The sequence below is a fragment of the Terrapene carolina genome, unplaced genomic scaffold, assembly GCF_002925995.2.
Source record: "Terrapene carolina triunguis isolate 2854851 unplaced genomic scaffold, T_m_triunguis-2.0 Scaffold190, whole genome shotgun sequence".
NCBI classification, from domain to species: Eukaryota; Metazoa; Chordata; order Testudines; family Emydidae; genus Terrapene; species Terrapene triunguis.
In genome coordinates, this window is record NW_020664541.1 from 1693860 (window position 1) to 1719892 (window position 26033).

General features: G+C 46.3%; 1 protein-coding gene across 1 annotated transcript in view; it reads left to right on the forward strand.

Moving 5' to 3' along the window:
• CACNA2D4 (calcium voltage-gated channel auxiliary subunit alpha2delta 4) overlaps positions 1 to 26033 on the forward strand; it is a 163325-nt gene that overhangs the window by 116380 nt on the left and 20912 nt on the right. Inside the window, exons 28-30 of the mRNA XM_026654338.1 lie at positions 15304 to 15365; positions 19432 to 19476; positions 20761 to 20823. Of these exons, the coding sequence (XP_026510123.1) occupies positions 15304 to 15365; positions 19432 to 19476; positions 20761 to 20823 (170 nt within the window). The remainder of the gene's footprint in view (positions 1 to 15303; positions 15366 to 19431; positions 19477 to 20760; positions 20824 to 26033) is intronic.

The following is a 26033-nucleotide window of genomic DNA, read 5'->3' on the forward strand; positions in this document are numbered from 1 at the left end:
GGAACAGTGAAAAGACAGGAGCACTTACCTGGAGGGGCTTTGCCCGCAGCTGCTTCCACCCGACTCCCTGGGCACTGTCCAATTGCAGTCTCTTCTCTCTCCCTCCTTGACTTCAACTCCCAGCCAACAGGCTTTCTCTGTGTCCTATTTAACTCCCTACACCACAGGAACAAATGGCAGAGTTAAGCTGACAGCCACAGAGACTTATGCGGCTGCTGGATAGCTGGTGTTGATCAGTTTCAAATCCTGTTGTTGCGTGTTCCTGTCCTCCCTTAGGCAGCAGGGGATGCTTGCCTCTCTCTCTCTTGTTCCCCTTCTCTCCATCTAACTTTTCCTGTGTTGTAGAGCGCTCTGATCCTAGCCTGTTGGTTTGTTAACACCCATTTGTATCACCTGGCTCAGCTCCAACCAAGGGTGCTAAGTTTTAAAAACCTTCCTGTTTGCTTCCTGACCCCCTCCCATCAATTCCTTAGGTGGCGTTTTCACCCCACACGATCTCCCCTGCAATCATTCCTCACCAGCCCAATGCCCAGTACCTTGTGAGGGCTCCGAGTAATGTTGACAGCACCTGAGCACTAGGACAGTGATGGAGTTGGTGTCTCTGGCCCTACTTCCCTCTGCTCTGGCATGGAGTGTCCAGGTCAGGTGTTAAATTCTGGTATATCACAGGCTCCTCTTCCAATGATACATTGACTAGGCTCAAGCACACCACTTGGGGTGGGAAGAGGAGATGTGTAGAAATGAGCCCTTTCCCTGTGTATAGCATTTTTTTGCAGTGTCTAGTGATTAACACCTGTTCAGCCTTTAATTTTTCTCTCCTGTACTGCAACATGCACAAGAGTGGCTGTGCCTATATGCACATATGACTATTTAAAGACATATGACACACTTGCCCCTGCATGCACCTGTGATGTAAACATGCACTATGAGCCTGCATGTAAACATAGCTAAATGCACTCGTATGCAACTTATGTGAGTATGTGTGTTTGTGCACAAACGCCCATTCATGGGCATGTAACATAAACAGGTGGGTGCATACAGACAGAAACACCAAAACTTTTGTGCCCGCACCCACAAATAAACGTTCACACACAGCCATCTGCAGTCCCGTACATGTGTGCAGACACATGCACACACTTATGCATGATTACAAATATAGCCTACAGAGGCAAAAGCACACACATACATGTATGTGCATGTACACATACTCCTGAATGACATGTGACCCATATTCATACACACCCATGTCTTGTACACATAGCTGCATTCTGGCACCCAACATATGCCTTCATCGTGCGCTGTCTCATGCAAGCGGCAAGCAACCACGAGGGGCTCATCCAGTAACCAGGGACCAGCCAGTCATGAGTAGGCCAGCTAATTCCCATACGCCTGGGGTTACAGGAGCCACTATGGCAGCTCTATGCCACCCTGAGATTCCACTCCACAAGGGAAATCCTCACATGGCTGGATCTGGCAACTTTTAGGCTGCTTTGAATCATGGGAATCAAACCCCTAGTGCTCCAGAGACCTGGAGTCACTGTATCCTGTGGGCCTACTGGATGCCCTCTGGTTCCTGGGACACTGTGTCCAGTGTGGCCACTGGATGTCCTGTGGTGGTCTCTAGGACACTGTATTCAGAGCCCAGCGGATGCCCTGTGATCATTATGGTCCAATGCATTCTTCCATGCACTTGAAATTCAACACTTTCCAAATTCGGTGACAGTGCCCCAGGCAGCCTGTGGAGCAAGGGATATGCTTTTTCTTTGTGCCCTTTGACAGAGCAGACCAAGGGGCAACATGTTTAGTTTCAGCTCAAGGCCACAGAGCAAGTTAATCTATCACCGGCCTCATGTTACAATTCCCAAAAATGCACCGAGCTGAAGCCCCACTCTGGCATTCAGTCTACCACTTGGGCTTCCTGTGGAGCTCCTTCCATCCTGATTAGCTCCCTTGGGGAACTGAAAAGCTATAGAGTTGTTAGAGAACCCTAAAGCTATAGAACATTTCACTTTAATTGCTCCTGCGGCTGTTGTCAGGCATCCTGGTGTATAAAAGCTACAGCAGGAGCTACCGCTGCCCCTCCCCTCCCCTCCCCTCTTCCAGTTCTGCCACTGGTGACTGGCACAGTATCACTTAAAAACCTTGTGTTTGAGCTGAATCAAAACCTTCCAAAAATAGGGTCCCAAAGAGCATATTGTGAGGGTGAGGAGAATCTCTATGGGCCCTGCTTTCTGCCTCCACATGTTGTTTCGGCAGTTCTATAATATCTTTTATCCAAGGCTCTCCACGTGCTTTACAAACATTCATTACTATTGCTATTTATCATGGAGTTAGTCAACTAAGGGCATGATTTTCTGAAGTACCTGCAGCTCCTATTGACCTTCCAATTGGAGTGGTGGGTGTTCAGCATGTCTGAAAATCAGACCCAAGCCCTGCTATAAGAGTACCAGAGATAGATAGATGACTAGCATTATCCCTATTTCACAGATAGGGATACTGAGTCACCAAGTGGTCAGGTGGCTTGCCAAAGGTCTCGCAGAAATCAGGTGGAGTCAGCAGTACAGCCCAGGAATCCTTTGCTTTAACCAGTAGTCACAGTCCTTTCCTCTAACCCTTAGGTCACAGATCCAACATCAGTCCCCTCAAACAGCCTGTATCTCTGGGGGTGGGAGTGATGTCTGTTAGGGAAGTGTAGGTAATAGAGGCTACAGCAGTTGCCAGCAATAAATTACAGGAAGTGCGCTCACACATACACACAGCCGCTGATGAGTGATAGGAAAGTCCATCTCCAGGGCTAAATTGCTTTAGCCTTTATCTGGAACCCAGCAGGGTTAGGGAATGAATGGAATATGCTTTAAAGGAGATTATATTTTTCCCTTCCCTCTGTGGGGGAGGCTGTTATTGCTAAGATTCTTGTTTCACTGCAGTCTGAGACCCACCCAAAGGATGGCACCCCCATGTACAGTGATTAGAGCATATAGTGTTATTTCTACACAACCTCAGTCATCCCTAGCGGGCAAGAGTCTGGACACCAGGAGTGGGGGGAGGCAGAGACCATGTGGGCTGATTAAAGCAATTTAAAAAACATGTTAAACAACTGGCTGATGAATCCTAGGTGGGTCCATTTGTCCCTGAACAGCACCCGGGGTAGGAAGGTGACGTGAGCGTGAAACCATCGGTGCCATCCCAAGAGACCTGGGCAAAGGCCGCAAAAAATTGACCATGAGTAGTCCTATTTTTAAGCTTATTTGCGCCTGCCGTGGCCACTCCCTTTTTGTTTATTATTATTTATTTCTGTGCATTACAATAGCACTCCGACGTCCCAGCCAAGAGCAGAGCCCCGCTGTGCTAGGCACTGCACAGACACATAGTAAGAGACAGTCCCTGTCCCAAAAAGCTTACAGTCTATATATCCTGGGGCTTGTTTTCTGTGAACTTTCATTGTTTTAACACCACATGCACACAAAAATTGGATGATAAACTCTCGCACTCAAATACTCCTGGAAAGCAGCTTATACGTTCACACCAGAAACCTGATTATGGAAGATATTCATCCAATAAGGGAAGTAAAACACCACCATGTAGCTTCTATTGATCCATCACAGCTAAGCAGCCCATAGCCGTCCAATAGCAGAATTAATGAAAAATTCCATTGAATAATCACAAGAAAATCAAGATCCATTTGCAGACATTTTGAAAACCGAAAAAAGGTGGAATCTGTCAGATCAGTTATGTGTTATGAATTGAACACTCTTCCCTATTCCCAAGTATGTGTGTGCTGATGTCAGAAAGCTACCTGTGAATTCCCAGCACCTAGGCTCAGCTGAAGCATAAACATGGTTATTGCCTCAGTGAAGCACGGCATCGGGGAATGAGAATTAATATTTGGCATTTCTGTAGCACTTGCCATCCAAGGCTCTTCAAGTGTTTTACAAACATTGATGAATTTAGCCTCACAGCATCACTATGAGACAGGACACTACTATCCCTAGTTTACAGCTGGGGAAACTAAGCACAAATAAGTTGAGGCCTAAATTTCTAAACATGATCGCAAATTTTAGCTGCCTTAAATTTGGGCTGTCTATCTTGGGACATCTGATTTTCACAGGTGTTGAGGACCTACAGCTCCCATTGAAATCATTTAGAGTTAAGAGTGACACTTTGGGCATCGAAAACATGAGGCACCCACAAGGTAGTGGACACCTTTGAAAATGTAGGGCTAAGTGACTTGCCCAAGGTCTCCCAGGGAGCCTGCAGCAGAGCCTGGGCTAGAACCGAGAGCTCCTGATTCTCAGTGCTTTAACTAGGAAAGCATTATTTTTATCACCGCCCTCAAAAAACCCCAAAACCAGCTCACAGCATCGGAGTGTCAGAGACTGGAGAAGCTGGGGAGGGTAGAGATTTTAAAATTCAAGGAGCCTGAAGAAAAAGTACAGAGCAACTGGAGAAGGAGAAGATGTAGAGTGGCTGAAGAGAACTAGGGATGCATGGTGCATCTTAAGGAAGCAGGTCCAGAGGTGGGGAGATTGGGGATGTCCAACTCCGGAGTGACACGAGAGGCCCAGAGCAGCGCAGGAGAGGCCCAGAGCAGCAGCAAAAGGAGAGGAAGAGGGCTATTGACAGGGAGCAATCCAACCATGTCTCCACCAGCATTTTTTCAGGGTAAGGTTGAATACTACAGATCACATGTATATTTCCTGTATTGAGAGGGAGGCAGCTGAGAAGGGGCGCGGGAGAGAGGCTCAAGGGAGAGACACACAAGCAGGTTACCTGGCTTCCTTCCCTTCTGCACTGAGTGCAGAGGAGCATTATGGCTCTCCTCCCTCAAAGGAAAATTAATAACATAGTGCGGCAGGCAGAGGGATTCCATCTGAGGCTGGAGATATCATTTTCTGATCCAAACAGGAACAGTTGCATGTGGGTGGCAGCTTGTCACCGGGCCTGCCAATTCTAATCCAAATCCCGATTTCTCTCTTTCTCTCAGTTGTGGAGGGAAGAGCCTTCTCTACCGCAGCTTTAATTTCCTGCAGGGGTTAATCCCATGGTCAGCAGTGGCTCAGGCCTTTAATCCTCCAGTTCAGGCTCCTGACAGAAGGATTGCATCCACTCTGAGCTCAGCAGGCATGATGGAGACAGAGGATTGCTCCAGCTCCCCTCCCCGCATCCTGGCCGTGCCCCTTAATCTGCTGGAGTTTAAAATGCTCCTCCCTGACTTGTAAAGCTCCCCCTCCCCCCACCCCCAGTCTGAGGTTAGGTCAGTGTCACGTGCCCTGTGGGAGGAGCGGATGTTGCTTTAGAATCCTGGTTCTGATGCTTTCACCTGTCACAGAGAAAGGCATTTTCCACATTCTCATCTGGCTGGCACTCAAGGACCCAGGGCCTAGAAAGAGAGTGGTCCCCTCCGCAGTGACACACCGGGAACCTAGGGGTAGGGAATGGCCCTACACCTACGACAAGGAAATCCTCAGATGCAGCCTTAAGACCCCCTTTGTGCCTTGAGGCATCCAAGTTTCAAAATGCTGGCCTTAGTCTCAAGGTTAGAACGCAGACGCTGTTGGTTCATTGCCCTGCGCTCAGAGCATTAGTCCACACCTCTCCCCAATGGGACATTCTCCAGTGTAGGAGAATCTCCCATGGTGGCTGCTGGCACACTACCTGGCTTGGAGACAGATAAAGGAATTTGCATGTCAACACCTGCCAGTCCCTATTAAATCGTACATGGGCCCAGGTACTTCCAGCATTAACCTCCCTGTCCAAGCCACCTAGTGCTGCACCTTATGAGCAGAGTAGCTTGTGGCAGCAAACCTCTCTGATTCTGGAACACAAACTATCCCCCTGCTGACCGAACCAGAGCCTGCCTAGCTCTCTCTCAGAGTTACTGTATAGCGCTCTAGCCACCTCCTCACACAGTCTGTCTGCTGAAAGCTGCAAGGGCCACCAGCTCAGAATGGTGTCATGAGTAGCCTTACTGGCTCTTGACTGCTTCTGTCACTTTCACTCCTGGGAGCAGATCTACCTCTTGGTAGCGAACCTTGTGAGTTAAGAATCACTGCCACACAAGCTGTTGAGTTAGCGCTTCATTCCTACTCACCCCCACCCAGCCCAACTGGCTGCGCTTCTCCTGGCTGCCGTCCAGTTGGAATCAGAGCATCAGCTGCATGAATAGTCATGAGCAGCTTTGCCAGGCAGGGTATTCAGGAGCTACAGAAATATTGTGGGAGAAGGGAAAGGCCTCACTGGAGTCCTGAACATGGCTTACTATCAAAAGCAAAGCTACTGGGACTTATGCCCCCATAGTGATCAAATGGCCAGTGTCCCATACACAGTGATGTGGCATAGTAAGAGATACAAGCAGTGATAATCCAGTCCTGCTCCCATCCTAAAGGGAGCTGTAACCCAGTGCACCCACCACTGCTGGCAAAAATCCCAACAAAAGGCTCACCCTGGTGCTTACATTTTACTAAATTTACATTGAACTTTGAAAAAGACCTTTTGCCAATTCCTTTTTCTGCGTCACTTAGTTGCATGGATTTGCTTCACTTGGTTACGCTCTGTGTTTCATGGTCAAGGTAAGCCCGAAGCATCTCCCTCACCATCATCCCCCAGCAGACTCCACAGGCGATAGTTCCAGAGCAGTGCCTGGAATGTCCCTGTTGCACAGGGGTGATGCGCATCACAGGCTGCTGCTCCAGAAGGGTGACTGGGGATCATCAGGATAGGGATGTGTGTGTGTGGCACAGAGCAGCGCTTTAGAACGTTGCTCACAGCTCAGCAAGTCTGGGTGATATATGACACTGCCCAGGGCTTCACAATGGCCCCTGGGACCCAGCTAGGCTGGGCTGTGGATCTGCAAAATGTCTTTTTTTCCCCCTCTCTCTCTCTCTGTCTCTCCATGTTTGTGTGAATTTAGTGCTTGTGAAAGTTTCCAGATTGACAGCTCTGGAGATTGAAGCCTTTTTTTTTTAGCCACAGAACAGGTATGTTTACAGCCATGTTCAGAGCCTGCCAAAATAATTGAACACAAATGTTCCAAAGCTCAAGGCCCAGGCTGCCACCGAAGCAACAGCAGCAGCACACACGGCACCAGGAACCCCAAGAGCAGACAGCCTCTCCAAGAGTGGGGAAAGTGAGATCCAAGCCAAGATCCACCTGACAACCCTCCACTAGACCCAGCACATCACCCCAGTAGTCCATCCCTACTTCCAGGGGGCACCACATGGGCAAGGAGTTCCCCCAACCTGTCTGTGGGATGAGACAGAGTGGGCTGGGCTGGACAATCTCACCCCTGCACCCAGTGCATGGCTCCATTGGCCCCCTTCTCCCCTCCCCCTGGAGAGATAACAGCCTTTGTGTGCAACCAACTAATGTTGCTAGTCCTGTCGCTCAAGCTGTGCTGCAGGGCTGAAGGTTGGGGGTTAAATCCCACCAGTGATTTATGATGGGGGTGGGAGGGTTACTACATTTGTACATCAGATTTTTTTTCTTTTCTCCTTGTAAAAATAATCTAGGAACTTACATGTTTTTAAAACCATTTGGGTTGCAAAGTCAAGCACTGCACAGTTAGGAAATGCCAAAGTTAAGGATGTAGGCAGTGTAGTTGTAGTCGTGCTGGTCACAGGATATTGGAGAGACAAGGTGGGTGAGGTCATGTCTATTATTGGACTGTGAGAGAGACAAGGTTGTCCAGCAATTCACTGGGGACTGGGATAGGAGTCAGACCAGGATTTAAGCACCCTAATCAGTCTCTTGTAAGAAAACATGGCATATGGAGGCAAGGAATTGGTTCTTTTTGAATCAGCAACAGGTAAATATGGAGAGTCCTTAAAGTCCTCATTTCTACCCCAAAACCCCCACTCTTGCATACATGAACCCCCTTTATGAGATCCCAGTGCTGAACCTCTCCCCGGACTATCCTGGGGCTGTTTCCTGAATCTCCCAGCTCTGGCATGATCACTACCACACCCGGCTAGCCAGCCCCCCCTCACTTCCAGTCCTGCCCCCTGAACCTCCCACCACAATTTTCCGGTCCTGCAGAGCCCAGAAAATATTTAACCGTCATCCTAAAAGAACATTTGAAAAGCAAGACAAAGGGCTGAAAGCCTGAGTGGCTCATTAAAATATCAGAGCTGCTAATTCACCTCACTAGCAAGCAGCAGTCACATCTGGTGGAAGCAGGGGCATCACTGCAGTCTATGGTGTGGAAAATTATTAGGACTTTTTCCTCCCTCCCCCAAAAATGCCTTTTCCCAGGATTTACCTTTTACTGCCCCAGGTGAATGATGTTCACTTATGGAGCCTGCACTAATGGCAGGCAGGGAGACAGCTCCCTCAGGCCCTTCATTCATTTGGAATAATTCACTAGCAAACAATGCTCACCCACAGCAGTCACAGGAAAATCCAGTCCCCCGAAATGGACCCTAGTGATAAAATCCCAGAGAAAAGTGGTCTGAGATTCTGGAGAGACCTCAGGGAATAAAAATGTCCCTTGTCTTGTGACAAATCTTCAAAGGTGACCGCATCATTAAATGCCCCCTTCCTGTGAGTTGCTTGTGTAATAGCATTCTGGACGACAGCTGCTCCAGCTCTTATCAAAATGGGCCCCTCTTAATTTTTCCTCCAGATCCTTGAGTGGCAAGAACAGTCCCAGCCAGCAAAGCAATGTTATTTACACCTAACTGTAACATTAAAATTAGAGAATCAGAACATTACATTTGAATATCCGAAACTGTGGGGCGGCTTGGATCCAGATCCTGATCTCATTACTGGGGCAGCTCTCTGTAATGAACTGAAGTGGCGCCCCCAGATCCAAGTATCCCCAAACCAGGGGGACATTCAGCTCAGTGTCCAGGGGTGGGTCTGACTTTTTCTCTCTCTAATTAAAATAAGCTGCAGTGACAGTGACAGGCCGGATATGAAATGTAAGCATTGTGGCAGAGTGCTGTGTAACCTACATGTGTGCACGTGTCGCCTTCTACCTGCGCACACATATTCCACCTCTGGAGGCAGGATCAGGAAGAAGTTTCACATTCAGCTCTCTCAAGCCCTCCTTCATCTGCACCCCTTGCTCCCAGGCTGATCCATCCAAAGGACTGAGACTGAAAAAGGCTGCAAATCGCTCTCCACCCTCCTCTCCCCTCCCTGCAGCATGATACCCTCAGACAGGTTCACAACTCTCTGGGCTCAGCCTCTGGGGACTCTTGAGAGAACTCTGGCTATTTTTGGCTCCTCTTGTGACATAACTTCCTTGAGTTCACGCCCTGTGACAGGGTTTTCCTGCAGTACTTTGTGGGTACAAGACACACAAATAAAAACAAACCTAAGAGAAAGGGCCCTACCACATAAGGCTCGTTTACTGGAGCCTGAACTTCATATGGACCGGTCCTTAAACAACACCTCCATCAGCTTCCAGTTTGCATTTTATACAGTCCCTTTGAAGGCAGCTCAGTCCAGAAACATTCCCTGAAACCTCCACAGGCAAGACCTGTGGCACCCCCAGTTTCAGACTCATCCCTTATTGTCCTGGATGGAAAGACAGTATTTTGTGGTGCTTATCCAGTACATATTGGTCCTAGCACCAAGTACTTAGGATCAGCGCTGGACTCCGATTTGAGCTGCACATGCTGTAGACAAAGATTTCTGTGCCGTTCCTGGCTGACAGGCATTACTTCCAGTCCCCCACACCTGAACTGAATTAAAACCGGTACCATACGTCCCGGGGGCAGAATCTGCAGTTCTGTCTTGTCAGTAAAACGGCTGCCCTGTGGCTTCACATTGCTAGGTTGTCTCAGCAGTACCTTGTCACAGGCTGTTCTGTCACTGCCTGTGAACCCCCTCCCTGTGGCATCAAGTGCTCTGTGAACAGAAGATGGCAGTGGGCAAAAGCCCACTGCAAGATTTCAAATAGCTGGGCACAAATATATAAGAGAGACACCTCTACTTACTGTTCTCTGCCTGGAACAGAGCCTCTTCTGCGTTCTCCAGCTCCTTCGGTAAACCCCCTGACAAGTCCCAAAGCAAATCCAGTGGAAGCTATCAACAGCCAGGCGAGCGCTCAATGGACTCTAGTGGGCATCAGCCCCCTGCTCCCTGCAGGGTGCCAAGATGCTAGCAGTGCCCGAAGTGCAGAGAAGAAGAAAGGTTAGACGACAGCATGTAAAAGAGATTGTAATCCTCTGTAAATAATAAATGGGAGAAAGAGAGGGAGAGCGAAAGGGGGAGGGAGAGACGGAGCGCTGTGGAGTGACAGCTGGGGGTACATCTGCGAAGACGGCAGCTCGTGCACACACACACGCTGTGTAAAGGAATCAGCCAGCCAAGCGGGCAGAATCCACTCAGAAATGCTCAAATGTGCAGAGACAGGAGATTGGAAGATTTTAATTCCTCTCAACTCAGCCTCAAGAAAGAGCAATTGCTTTTGTCTCCTGCCCGGCTCCCCCGTCTGGTGAATGGAATACATGGGCTTGGGAGGCGGGGGGAGAACTCCCTTCAGCCCCTGTTAAGGCAGGCTGAAGTCATCGGGACCAGGTTACTGGGAGGAACCCATGGGCTGAGCTACCTCCTCCCCTTTCCCCTATCATAATAAAGCCACAGTGAAAGGAGAGGTGAAGGGGCCAAGTCTTTGTGTCTGCTAGTTTCTAAATGGAGATTAGGACAGCCTGGAGTCGTGAAAGGGACAGTGTGGAGAAAGCCTGGGGACTGGCCACAAAACAAGCATCCCCCTGGGAAGTCCAGAGCGCAGGGAAGGGGCAGGAGGCAGCACCTTAGGACAGACCTTTACAATAAAGGATAAAGGGTAGTCAGCCGCAGCAGTTGCGTTGAGCAGCTTGAGAGCAGCAGGGAGCGCTGGGCTATTGTAAAGCTTGAGTAGAAGAGGAATATGCATGTTCTGGCATTAGCTTCCCTAGGAGCAGGCAGAAGAAAAATAGAAAAACTTGAGGACCAGGGCTGTGGGGAGATGACTGGTCTAGAAAGCAGCCTGGATTTTCACACTGCTCCATTCTGGTTTGGGAGTGCAGCGGGAAGAGCTTGGTCATCAGCTCATGCATCCCAGGCCAAACCTTGCCCTCAGTTACATGACTGTAATGCCACCTTGACACCACTGAACTCAGCGGAGTTACTTGGCCTTTACAAGGGTGTGAATGAGACCAGAATCCATCCCATTGGATCAGAGTCTTTCCAGTGCATCCTGGGCACTGGCCCATAAACCTTCCCTTTCTTAATCAAAAACCTTCTCTCTCTTGCCTTCGCCTTGTCCTTGATTTCCAATCTGGGTGTCCTAGCCACAGCAGGTAAATCCTGCTAAAAAATCACTCTTTTTCACCTTACCTGCTTTAATGTCCCTGTCTCCAAGCTCCAATTCTTTTGGCGGGCTGCATTTGCTTTAGGTGTTTTTTTATTAGTAGTAGTAGTAGTAGTTTGTCCTGAAGTATTTTTTAAGCAAAATGTTTCTTGGCTCTTTGGTCACTCACTTAGAGCGAAAAGGCCAAATTCATCCCTGGAGAAGCTGCATTGGCTCATGCTAGCAAAGGAACAGAAGTGGGTAAATTGTTCAATGACAAGACAGAGGGAATGAAAATAATGTTTTTATTTAAATGGCAAGCCAGCTGCTGTGACAGCAAAAGATTTTGAATGGTAAGGTACATCTTGATAAGCAGTCTACCAGCTGTAATCTCATCGCTCTTTGTTATGACTCTTTATTATGAGGTAGACAGAGAATGAAATCTTGAGGAAAGCTCCTTATGAGAAAGGCATATGGATAATCAGAGATAACCCAAGAAAAGGCAGACAGTGGATGAGTTAATGACAACAGACATGGCGAAGGGAAGAATGAACAGGTGGAGGGGAATGGTATAAACAACATGTTGAGCAGTGGTATGTGGTGTCTCAGAGATGCAGTTGCAATAGTACTGCAGGGACATGCTCAATTTGCAGTGACTAGAGGTTACCTGCTAGTAGAAAGTTATGCATGAACTTGGGATGTCTGAATAGCACATCAATATCTGACTATTCAACATATGTTATGTTGTCTCCCTTCATGTACTTTATTCTACCACAGGGGAACTACAGTTGCTCAAGTTATTAGCATGTCAGTAGAAATAATACCATTATCCATGGTCACCTCTAGGACTTTATGGTTGTTGCTATGCTGTACTCCACAGCCACCCTTAATTTCACAGCAGAGTGGAACTCAGATCTTGTGCTGGAGCAAAGGAGGATCTCAGGTAGCTATTAGCTATTCTTTGGCACATGCAGTGACTTTTTATCACCAGCTTTTCCTTCCTCTCATCTAAGCTTCTGACTCGTTGTCTCCTGAATCTGTGCCTCTGCCTTCCCCCCTTCCAAAGCATGGCCAACCTGCAGGACAGCCAGGCCCCTACTGCTTACTGCACCTTACACTACATCTACATACTAGCACTAGCTCAATGGTAGTGTAGCCAGGATAGCGTGGACAGTGGTGGCATGGGCTTAGCCACCCTGAATATGAATCCCTGGGGTTCGGGCAGCTTTGGATGCAGCACAGTTAGCCCGTGCTGTCACTATCATGGGTACACTATTATTTTGAGTATGCTAGCTTGATGTGAGCTAGCGCAAGTATGTCTACATGAGCTGGGAATCACACCCAAGTATAGACATAGCCTGAGAGGCTGTCCCCTGCCTCTTCTTTCTCAAACCCCCAGGCTCAACATGAATGCAGAGGAGGCTAATGTAGTCCCCACTGAGAACCACTACCATTCTCCACATAGGCAAGGACAGGGGGTTCCAGTCAACAGACAAGACACAAGAAGGGGACAGGTTTTCCTACTCCTGTTCCCCTGAGTGGAGACCAGCCAGAGAGAGACAAACCACAGTGCAAGTTAAAGTAGACCCTACACTGCTTGAAATTTCACCTTCTTACATCTTCTGGCTGCAGGAATGCATGGAAAGAAGAGTGGGTGTGAGCCCCATGGGGTAGGAGGGGATGGCTGCTGGGTCACATCACCAGGAGACCACTACAAGGAAAGAGGACTAGCTGTTGGACTACATGGAAAGCAGAGAGCTAACTGCCAAGCTACATGCAAAGGAGAGGGGTGGCTTCACACAATGGCAAGGGCCACATGCAAAGGAGAAAGACAGCTGACCGACTGCCCAGAAGGGAGACACATGGCTGCAGGCTACATGGCAAGGAGAGGGCTAGCTACTGGGTAGCCCAGGAGGGACAGAAGTGATGGATTTCTCTTTCTTTTGGTTGCAGAAAGCACCAGTGCAAACCCAGGAGCCCTATTCCCCCTCATGACACAAGTAACTCTGCAGTGGAAGTTACTTGCACCCTACAGGCTAAGGAGGAAAGGGTTCATGACAAAGGTTTTAATTTCCTTTGAACAACATTTCAGGCCTTAGGTCCCTCTTGGCAAAAACATGAGCTTCTCAATAACTCCCTGTGTTCCAAGGTTAGTTGTCCTGGTACCAACTCCTCCTCAGTCTTGTAAAATCTGCATGTCCTTGGTAATGTTCACTCCCATTGATGTGATCGGCTCTGATAGGAGGAATGACTCTTGCTTGAGATGGTTTTAAAGGATAACAAGGAATTTATTCAAAGCTATGTACAAAATCAGCCCATCTTCTAGATGGACTCAACAACAATATCATCATTTACACTCTATCACACTCCAACACAGATTGGTCTTTGAGGCCGCTGAGCCCAATTCACCCCTGGGGTAACCCAACTGAAGTCAATGGACCTACACCAGGGCTGAACTCAGCCGTGTTCTTTCTTCTTTCCTTGTATTCGGAGACTTAGATCCAGATGAATCTTAAATGAATCTTATGTCTTGTCAGGTTGTGTATTCTGGGCTTTAGGCAGCTGTAGAAAATAATTCTTTTCCCCATTTCACAGCAGTCAGATTCATTCTATAATAGGGAGCTCTGGATAAAAACCTTCCAGTGAAGTGGGATCTTGTAAGATGTACCAGCAGTAAGGATGTGACAGGAAGGACACTGACACCAGGGCGTTACAAGCAGAGATGATGTACCATGGCCACGATGCCAGCTGCCAGGTTCTTTGTGCACGTAGCATGACAATACCTATTGCACGCTCTGGTTTTTATTCCTTCCCAACTGAATTACATCAGATCAAAGAGTTAACTTAAAAGCAGCCACACAGAAAGTTGCACAATATAGACTTAAAGAACTCACCAGGTCTGATTCTCCTCTCACTTATACTGGTGTAAATCTGGAGAGGACCAGGCCCTCCATCTCTCCCTCTCATGCTTTCCTCTCAGACTCTCTTTCTCTTTATTCTTTATCATATTTTAAGATCCTTCTTGAGGCTGGATTTCTTGCAGGCCCCTTTGATTTGGCCGGTCGATTCTGTGGGTTGACACTTGCCCGTTAATCTTTGTTACTGCATTTGTATGTACAGCTAGGGGCATTCCTACGTCCTACAGAGAGACACTGCACACTTTTTGCTTCTACAGAGGGCACGACCCTAGGGATGTGACAGTGCACGGAAGGGGTTGAGGCACAAAATCAGGGCAAGACTGATTAAAGAATACCCTTTGGCCTAGGGGAAGATGCACTCAGCTGGGAAGAGCAGCCAGTGAGTTTAAAATCTCCTCTTTTGTTATATTTCTGTGTGGAATTTGCAACTGTTATTGTTGATCAAGAATGGCCTATGGGCACATCTACACCACAAATTAGAGTGTAATTGTAAACTATTGAATCCAGCTAGCATGGGTAACAATAGCATTGAGCATATAGCAACACAGGCTTCAGCGCAGGGTCGCCGGCCTAGTACAAGCCCGCTGGGGAGCCTGGGTACATTCTTGGGTTGCTAGCCCATGCTGCCACATCTTCCCTACCATGCCTACAATTACGCCTTAATTTGTGGTGTAAATGTTTTCTTTATCGCTGCATTCAGGTTGCTGTCTCCCTGGAGGTGGGGGCTTTCTGAGTCAAAGTGCGTTATACGCAAGAGATCAGCCCAGATGATTCTAACAGTCCGCCCTGGCCTGAAAATATCTGACAGCCCAAGCTAAAAGCCTTTTTTAAATCTGTTCATAGCTCTGCAGTGTTTAGTGGGAGGGAGGTGTCGATATTTCAATACAGCAATTGACACCTCCTTTTCTCCCAGCCTGTTAAACCTCTGACTCTCACTTGACTGGCTGACTCAGTGCTTACCTTTCAGTTCGTCATTTACACTTGGAACCAGGCTGGGAGTGCAACTTTGTCCTGTTGTTTCATGCAAATATTTTTTTTCCTTTCCTAACCTGCAGCTATTTCTCTCTCACCCCCCTGCCCTCCCTCCCCACTTTTGTTTCCCCGTAGCTGTGGGTGTGCAAATTAAGCTGGAATTACTCCAACGCAAGTTCTGGATGGCTACGCGGCAGGTAGGAATGGCAGTAATTCTGTGGAGATACGATTTCACCACCTTCCTTTTGCTTGTCCCATGCTATGCACGTTGATTTCTGGTGGCAGTTCCATGAAGGCTTTTGTGAAATTTGTATTAAACAGATTTATGTGGTAGATTAGTTTTAAGTTACACGTTTCTCTAATCCTTTGACGGCTCTAATGCTGCATGAGCCGCAAGTCTGTTCTAGGAACGCTGCGTTAACAATGTCAGAATCCTGGCCTGGCATTAACTCTGCTGCAGCTGACACGTTAATTGTGGAAATATGTTTGCACTCATTCAGGCTTTCGGAACCATAATGGAAAGCTGTAATTTGGGGCACAAAATCTCCCTGTCCTCCTTTACTATTCTGATCTCAGCGATGATGTTGATGATGATGAAATCCTACTAGCCTGTCAAAATAAAAAAAAAAAAATAAAAAAAAAAAGACTTGCTCCAGGCTAGCAGGCCAGGAGAAATTTGCGAGGCTGTGCTAGTTCAGACAGTCTGATCAGACTGAGAGAATTGGGATAACTAGAGCATTTCCTGGGTATGATAAGGAGGAGAATGGAAATGCCTTTTTGTTACCAGCAAGGGGCACTCTCCAAATATTAGGGAATATGGGCAGCACATTGTGGGGAGAAGTCTCATCGGCCTGAAGATTCAAAGAATGAAATGTCTGCCTGGTGCCTGCAGAGGGAACTGTTACCAGGTTAGAATTATTCTGGTTTGAGCTCAGGAAACTTATCCCCATGACTGGAGAGCCTGAGGGGAATGGAAAAGGATTTTTATTGCCATTGGTGGCAGAGGGAGGGCTCTTGGCAGGCTGGAGACTGAGGTGCCCTGCTTGTATGTCTAACAGGATACCTGGCAATAAGGAGATTCCCACAGAGGGAATAGGAGCTCGTTGGAGGTTTATCAAGGGGGGGTTATTGAAAGGAGGTTGTACAAGAACCTTCTGGGGGACATGACCCCACATTCATTCCGGGGGTGAAATGAGCCTGGGAAGAAAGAATAAAGAAGCTGACGGGTGGTTTCTGGGTCAGGGATGAAGCCCTGTTTCTAACACTCACTTGTGTGAAAGAAGAGTTTGCCCGACTTACTGGCACTAGCTAGCGGTTCAATAAGGAGTCATTAATGAACATTTTGTTTTTTCTCTCCACATCTCTCCTGCATACTGCACTGCTCCACACACCCACACTCCCGCCCAGCCCAATGACACTGATGTAAGTAGACAGGAGCTCAGGACAGAGAGATCTCCCAGAGTTCCCCGCTGCGTCCCTGCCTGTGTTGTATGATGCTTTGTTTGTCATGTGTATTTTATATGTCATTGTATGATATATGCTGTCCCTTGCCTCTAGTAGCTGGCGACAGTCTAAGCCCACTTAGCTTGTGTTTTTCTTTGCAGTAACTAAGTGTCTTTGACAAAGCTTAAAGTAGATTGGGTTGAAGCGATTCAGAGACCCACCCAAGAAACCACAGAGCCTGATGTGGATTGGTCCCTTGGGAAGTAGTGATGCAGAAATGTTTGAAGCAGCAGTCCCAAAATAAATGGGGAGCACACATTCAATTATCCCCATCCCTGTGGTTTTCTCATGTAAATTTCCTGCTCTTTTTCGAGCAGAATGAACAAAGGTGATTCTAATCTCATTCCCACTGCTGCAAACCCGGAGTAATGCCAAAAGCTTTAAGAAAGTTCTTCTGGATATTGGGGAGGGATAGCTCAGTGGTTTGAGCATTGGCCTGCTAAACCCAGGGTTGTGAGTTCAATCCTTGAGGGGGCCATTTAAGGATATGGGGCAAAAATCTGTTGGATGATTTAATTGGGGATTGGTCCTGCTTTGAGCAGGGGGTTGGACTAGATGATCTCCTGAGGTCCCTTCCAACCCTGATATTCTATGATCTCACACCTATGCCGAGATGAGAATCTGTCCAAATGCTGCAATGTAAGCATGTAGAGGGGAGCACATGAATTGGGAATGGGTGTTGTGGCCTTTCAGGTTGAAAATAATTCTTCTGGGTTTATTAGGGATTCTCACCTGAATTCTTGGGTTTGGTCAGTTTCTGCTGCATCTCTCTTCTCTGGGTCAGTCCCCAACTGGCCTCTGACTGGATGATACAATCCTAATTGATACATTCAAACTTCACCTTGGAAGACTATCCACTTTTCCATCTGTACATTATTAGAAAACTCTTCCCTGCTGCCCTCATCAACAGGCACAACAACATTATAAATAGATTTAAACTAGAGCTAGGAGCAAACCAACACCCGGGACCTTTACTTTGCAGGAGGGGCTTGAAATCTGAACATGGATCTGGACTTGAATTTTGTAAGTGGCCCCTGACTTTATCTTAGGCTGAACTAAACCCTCAGATCTGAACAGCCTTAACCTTGAGGTGTCTGAAATCTGGATCCAGATATTTGCAGCTTGTACCCATCTCTCATTTACACAAACTCTCACACTCCTGAAATGTTGTTACAGTCTAATGAAATTCCATTGCTGGGCGATGGCGGAGCTGGTAGTTCTGAGAGATCACTTCAACCCCTGAGCTAAAAGACACAATGAGCCAAGAGACACAATGGGCCCAAACTGTCCCTTGGGCTAACTCAGTTGACTTCACTTTGGTTTGTTAATCTTCATCCCTATGGGTAATACTCTTGGGTTTATTACGGCCATATTTCTCAGCTGCACAAACCAGAGCAAATCCAGAGTGACGTCTAGGGCTGCCACTTTTTTGTATATGTCATGTGGGGATGAAATAATCCCATCATGACAAGGCAACATTTGCACCGTCACATCATAACAGTGGACCAGGTAATGTCATTGTCTATTAAACCATTATCAAGATGTGAAGAGCGGATGTAGTTGTGGCGTGAAGATGCAACGGCACAAAGCCATGGAGCCTGAAACAAACTGAAAATTCTTTGATCATCCTTTGAAATACGCTTACAGGACACAGCGTGGCTCCATGGAAATAGCACTCTGTGTTGCAGAACTTGAGATGAGAAACAACACTAACGGTTTTGCTGTGGTTTGAGAGGCCGATTTACCTGCAGCTGTTCAGAGACAGCCAGGAAGGGCAGGCGGAGAGGGGCTTATTTTTTATAGAATTTATTGCAGTTTTAAAATAGTCAGCAGCTGATCCAGAGTAGGCAAGGCCTGTCATCTTTGTCATTATTCTTCCCCAACCTCAGGAAAGCCATAGAAGGAAGGGGACCCCCTGTAGAGAAATTGGCAACACTGCGTCAGCTTTCCCTCCCCTGCCCCCAAGGAAAATAACATTACAAAATAACACAAAGAGACAGACACAAACACGGAATAGTTATGAAATGAATAAGCACTTGAAGGCTTTTGTTACTCACTGTTTAACTCCCCCTGTCCTAGCCAATTCAATGGTGTGACACACGTCAACTTTGGTATCCGTAGATACTTGAATGAAACAAATGGATGGTGCCTGAGGCTATCAGAGCACATTCGCATTCTATTGTGTCATTAGTTGTCTGGAAAAAACACTGCCTGAGAATAATGCATCCCTAAAATGTAATGCCTTTATTTGGTCAAGATGTTATGAGATATGAAAATGCGCCCTACATTTTCTCTCCAATGTATAATAATTTTTGTTATTAATACTAGAGGGTTTGATTCTGCCACCCTTGCACTGAGGGCTTGCTATCCAGTCAGCGTGTGGCAAGCTGGGCTGTGAACGTACAGTTCTCTAGCCTGCCACACGTTAACTGTCCAGGTGGACCCCTCTACAGCACACTAGAAGTTCCCTTAGGTCCTGCTCACAGTGGATTATGGAGGCAGAACCAGGCTTACGTGTAATATTCAGTGGAGACAGTACTGTTTATTTTGAGGAATTAAACTGTGGGTAGAGGGCAGAACCATTACTGGCCTCCTTGGCAGGCGTTAAGTGTGTGCTGCTTAGATAGTCTATTTCAAAATGGTAACTAACTCGTTGACCTGTACCCAGCTGTAAGATGTAGATCCTTTGTCTGATGTCCATCCCCTTGAGGCTAAAGAGATAGACACTGTCATCATTTAATTTCTCCTGTTCCTTTCCAGTGCAGTGGCGTGGATGGCGTGTGTCCGCTGAGCTGTCAGGATGAGGTAAGTTTCAGTGAGTGCGTTAAAGGGTCTCTGTGAGGATTATGGGGTGAGGAGGTCATTGGCAGAGGGCCTGCTCCTGGGAGCCTTTGGCTCCCACTGAAATCAATGGGAGTCAAGGGTGCTCAACACCTTACAAGAGGTGCTCAGCAGGACCACGACCAGAGCCAAACATTCAGTGTAGGGCTTGGCCTAGCACCGAGTCCTGCAGGGTGCGTGTCTGGGTCAGGTGAAATCACCGTGGTACAGCATGTGGGGCTCAGAGTGCATCGATCTCCTCTCTGATTTGGTCAGTAGATTCTAGTGGCTGCTGAGGAGAATGCTTGTTAGAGAAGCCCCTCATGTTTTCCATTCTCCCTGTGTTCATGCCATCCTGGGTTTCCACTGGCTGCTATGCCATTGGACCTCGGCTGTGCTCTGGAGAGAATGTCCTGTCCTGTGAGCAGTGGGGTCAGAGGAGAATCCTCTTCTCATGCTCAGAGAGGGTCTCTTCTGGATCCTGATCTCTCCCTCAGTCTGAGACAATAGGATAAACTGCAAAATCTAGAAGATCAGGATTGCCCATGAAATGGTGGAGCTTGACCAGGGTCCTCTCACCCTTACCCCAGATTTTTTGCCTCTGGAGAATCTGGAATCTTTTTCTCTTGGGAAAAAAAAATCTAGATGGAGGCAGGATCATTTCTAGTGCTTACAGCAGAAGAACTGGTTGTCAGGAATCCTAGGTTCTGTTCTTCATTCTGCCACTGACTCACTGTGTGACCGTAGGAGAATTTAGTCTTTGTGCTCCGTTTCCCCACCTGTGAAATGGAGATCGTAACAAGGGTTAACTCACTATTGTTTGTAAAGCACTTTAACATCTGCAGGTGGAAAGCACTGGATAAATGCAAAGTATTATTACTATTCTATTAAGAAGAGTGCTGTCTGAACTCCCTTCCTTTTCGGACAGTGTGTAGTGTTTTCTTAAATACTGTTTATATTACAGTAATACCCCACACAGACATAGCAAACAACAGGCTCTTTGGGGTAGAGACTACACTTTAAATACTATAGGCAAAGCGGACACAGGGTGGGAAGGGAAATGGAGACAGAGAGGGGAAGTGATTTGCCCAGGGTCACACATCAGGCTAGTGGCAGAGCTGGGAATAGGACCCAGGTATCCTGAGCCCCAGGACAATGTCCTGTCCACTAGGCTATACTACCTCCCCTGTTATACTCGTAACGGTAAACAACCAACCACAACCAAAGTGCCATCTGTAATTTCACTTCCTTTCCCTTTTATCTCTGCAGAATCTGAACTGCTTCCTCATTGATAATAATGGGTTTATATTCATTTCCAAGGGATCTACAGAGGTAAGAGGGCTCAGACCTACTTATGCAATAGAGGCGAGAGTTCAGTTGCATCAGCCTCCAGTTATTCAATATGCAGACCCAAGATCAGGGCCCCGCCACAGCCGAATAGGGCATTCAGCACAGTGTCCTCCCTACACCTGTTTTGAACAAGGGAGTGAGGGTTTGGAGACACAGAACAGGCCCATTTGATCACTTATCCTTCCAAGCACCAGATCAAACAACTGCTGAGGAGGGGTGCTTAGGGCCGATGGGAGGAGATGGAGACAAAGACTCAGCTCAGAGGCTTCACTGTGTTTCATCCAATCTGCTGAAACCCTCCCCCAGCAATTGGTAAGTGAGTGGGGTCTGGAGGTTACAGCCTAGGGCTATGAGTCAGGAGACCTTAGTTCTGTTCCCAGGTGTAGGACTGATTTGGTATATGGCCTTCAGCAAGTCACTCTAGTGCCTCAGTTTCTGCATCTATAAAATGGGGATAGCAATACTTACCTTCCCCTCCCCTCGGGGGTATGGTGAGCCTTAATTAATGAATGCATTAGTGCCTGTGAAGTGCATTGGGACCCTCAGATGGAAGGGTACTAGACAATGCAGAGTGTCGATATCATTCTGTCTCTGGGAGTTGGTTGAAGAAATGACTCTAGCTGAATCATTAAGTAAGAGCAGCCACAGTATAATTAAGCTCAATATCCTTGGGGGAGAGAAGGTACCAAAGGCCTCGTGACACTGAACTTTAGAAAGGGAATTTTTAAAGATAATGAAGAAACTCGTCAAAAAGGTTTTTATGGTAAAAGTAAAGAAATTAAAATCCTTACCCTGACCGTGGAGTCTACTGACATAATCTACGAGAGTCACAAAGGGCATTCATTCCCCTAAACTAAAACAGAAGCAGGAAGGCAAGAAAAGAAACAGGATGGTTAAGTGGCTGGGTTCTCAAGCCAAACAAGTGTCCTTCAGAAAATGGAAATCCAGTTCAAGTAAAGCCAATAGAAAGGAGCATAAACTATGGCAGGTACAACGTAAGGTAGTGTGACATTTCCCAGAGTACAGTCTGGACTGTTGAACAGCTGTGTCCCCTCCATTCTCCAACCTGGGATGCCTCTTACACTGCTTTGCTGTAAGAACATCCACTCCTGGCCTGCTCACCCACAGCCTCTAGCATGTAAAATCACTCCCAGCTACCAAGTATTGAGCGCTGCTCACTAGCCACTCATGAATTAACTTGCAGAGCAACAACAGCAAGTTCTCTAGTCCCAGACTTATCTCCCAGAGCTATGCATCTTATACTGTCCAGCACACTACTGAACAATGCAAGCTCATAGAAAGTCCATCATTTCATGAAAGGAAAATGATATGCACCAGCCTTGTTAGGCCAAATGGAGTTTCCTACACACTTTAATCCAAACATACTGGTTAAGATAAAACAACAAGAGAAGTTTATTAACTACAGAAAGATGGATTTTAAAGGATTGCAAGTGATGATGCATAAAAGTCAGGATCGGTTACAAAAAGAAAAAAAAAAGAGTAAAACGCAAGCTAATGGTTAACTTAAACTAACAAAATTCAAAGCAAAGGTTTTCCTCACCATACACTGCAGTAAATTTCACAGGCTGGGTCTCTTTTCAGTCTGGGACACCTCCCCTTAGTTCAGTGTCCTTCAGATATTCATTGATGTTATGAGCAGAGAGAAGGAAGGAAGAGAGGTGAATTGGAGGCCGCTGTCTCTCCTTTTTATATCACTGTCCCCTCTTTGAGGCAGCTGGAGTGCTGGAGACAAATAGTCTCTTGTGTATGTGAGTTCTGAACCGTCCCTGTGATGAAATGTAAATTTCTCATTCACACCTTCCTGTTGTTGGAGAATGGCTGCTTAAGCCATAATAGCTCTTTAACACCGGACTGGGTGTTGGTCTGTCCTTTGTTCCTGAGAAACTGGTTTGGGCCTGCTTTTCTTAACTTGGAGCATGTTACAGCAATGTTATACAGTAGAATCCTATAACTTTACATACAATGATACATGTATTTTACTGGAACACTAATGTTCAGCGCATTATGAGTTTTCAAATGATACCTTACTTTGTACAAAAATTATCATAGTCTGGTAAAAATTGTGACCATAGTGGTATAGACTGTCACAGGTAGAAATTAATAAGGAATTTGAAGAGCAAAAAGCCAAAGACAGAAACAAATAAATTCTTTAAGTAAATCAGAAGGAAGAAACTTGTGAGAGAATTTGTACATCTGCTGGACTATTGGGGAATAAAGAGAACAAGTAAGGACAATTGTTGAGAAACTAAGGTCCAAATTCTGATCCCCTTACTTATGATGAGTATCATCTTACTCCACTGAGCTCAGTGGGACTGTTTGTGATGTAATGTGCTACTCAGTGTGGGTAAGGTTGACAGAATCTGGCCCTAAATTATTTCTTTATGTCTATCTTCACTAGAGACGATCCTGGGGAGATACATATCCCAAACCTACTCTTTTCAGATAATGAAGATGGGGCACTCTCAGGGATTCTGATGTCAAAAAAGGAGATGCAGGAACAAACTCAAACTGAAGAGCAGTAAGTCAGCATGGCCAGATGGCGTAGAAAGGAGCTGGAGAATGAAATGTTTAACCTTCTAACAAAAATATGCAACTTCATTAAAATCCACCCTATGCCAGATTACCAGAAAGTTGCAGATATTGTACCTGTCTTTTAAAAAGGCAATGGGGTAATCCTGGGAATAACTGCAGCCTTACTTCAGTACCAGGTACACTAGTTGAAGTGATACTTAAAAACAGAATTTTAAAACACCCAAATGGATATGACAAACGGTACAGCTTCTGTAAAGGAAATTCTGTCTAACCTTCTAGAATTCTTTGCGAGTGTCCACAAAATAGTACATAATGGAGAACCAGTTATAATTTATTGGAACTTTCAAAAAGCTTTTGACAAAATCCCTCACAAGGGGCTGCTAAAGAAACGGTGTAGTTACGTGGTTAGAAATAAAGTACTGTCATAGATCAGAAAGTAGTTAGGAGACAGAAAACAAAGAATAGGAATAAATAGTCCATTTACAACATAGAAAAGGTTACCAATGGGGTGTCCCAAGGTTCCATAGTTAGACTAGTGTTGTTTAATATATTTATCAATAATCTGGGAAAGGGAAGGAGGGAAAGAGCAAGTTGGTGAACAGTGCAGATAAAATTATTTAGGTAAGTCAAGATTAGGGAAGACTGTGGGGAACATCAAAATATCTTAATGAAGCTAGGCAAATGGGCAATACAGTGGCAGTTGAAATGCAGTATTGACAGATGTAAGGTAATGCACATAGGAAGGAATAATTTGAACTACACGTATACATTTCTGGGCTCTAATTTAACTCTCAGAAATGAGACCTGGGCAGCACTATGGATATCTCAATATAAACATCTGCTCAGTGTACAGTGATGTCAAAAAAGAAAACAAAATGTTACTATGCATAAAGAATGATGTAGAAAATAATATTGCAAATATTGTAATGCCATTAGGTGAGTCACTGATATGCCTTCACCTGAAATGGTGGGTTTAGTTCTGGCCACCCTCTGGCCAGAAATAGAGGGGCTTCAGAGATTGTTGATAAAATGAGGCATGGGGAGAATTCCACATGAGGAAAGATTGAAAAGCTCAGGTTGGTTTAATTTAGAGAGAAGATGAATATTTACACCTATTTACTTTTTTTCATAATGCAAGAACTAATGGACAGTTAATAAAACAGAAAGTAAAATTTATAAAAGAAAACCTTTGTTCCATTACATTCTAATAACCTGTGGAACTCACTGCCACAAGATTTCACTGAGTTAATAACTTAGTAGACCTCAAAACAGCATGGTCATTTAGATGGTTAATGAGACCACCCACAACTCTATTAGACAGATTAAACAATATAGAAAGGATATAACCCTTATGCTTCAGGGTATAAATCAGCCACCAACTGAGAGGGGGATAGGAAGGAACTTGTCCTTTGGGCAGATTTTTCTGTAAGTCTCCACTGTGGGGTTTCTTGCACCTTCCTCTGAAGCATCTGGAACTGGCTACTGTCAGTCACAGGATATAGGAATAGATGGATCCCTGGTCTGCTCTTGGAGGGAAGTTCCTATGTTCCTACTGTTTGTAGGTCTGGGGTGTCTTTTTGACTAAGTTCGACTATTTCTTCACCTTGACCCTCACATGCTTTTAAAAAAAAAAAAGTTACATCCCTGAAGCCATTTGCCCATGGACAAGGCAACGGCAGACTGCTTAATGCCATTACTGCTGTCAGTTCTGAGCACATGGCACCTGTATTCCTCTTGTGCTGCCTCTGCATTGCCCCTGGGTCTTATGGAAAGTGGGGTTTATGCAAAGCTGTTCTCTGGAAGATCTGACGAGTGAAAACCTGTCATTATCATGGATTTAGATAAATTATAAACATTATCCGCGTGCCTCTGAGATCAGGCATTCTGGCAGGCTCCAGTGCTATCAGCTACTCTAGCTATTAACTCCCCAGAGCTGGGGAAAATCATCATTTCCCTTCTCAGTCCACAGCTTGCCAATGACTTTTTGTTCATGTTTCATTTGTATTTAGATTGGCTCTTTATTTCACCTGTTACCATTGGTCTCTAAAGTGTTGATTCCTACATGGTATTCCTACAGCTTTTTCCTCTGTGACAGACATCAAACAAATGGCAGCTACCCAGCCAGGAGAACACACAGGCAGTAGATTTACTAAATCAGGAGCCTGAGGTCTGGGTAGGGCAGCCTTCCTGGTCAGTGTCTGCACACTGGACATCTCACCACATTGCAGCCTTTCCCAGCCTGGGTCTCCACACAGTACAACTCACCACACTGCAGCCTTCCTGGATCTCCACATGTGGGGCATCTTAACACAGAGAAGCGTTCCTGAATCTGGATTTCCTTGAGGGAACAAGTCAGCCAGCTTGCCACATTGTGTCCCTATCGAGTTAGCTATGTAGGTTATATGTGCCTAGTACTTGATGCTGATGCCAGTGTTTTTCAAGTGTACGCCATTTAAATACCGAGGCCAATGTCTGTGTATAAAAGAGAAGGACAGAAGTTCTGCCTGCAGTGCTCATCATGCAAAACAAACCAGGAAGCGCATCAGATCGTGAATGAGTCCGTGCGGGAGAGTCGAGTGAGTCATGCAATACTGTGTGTCTCAAGAGGAAGTTCTCCCTGCACCCCATCTGCACCTCAA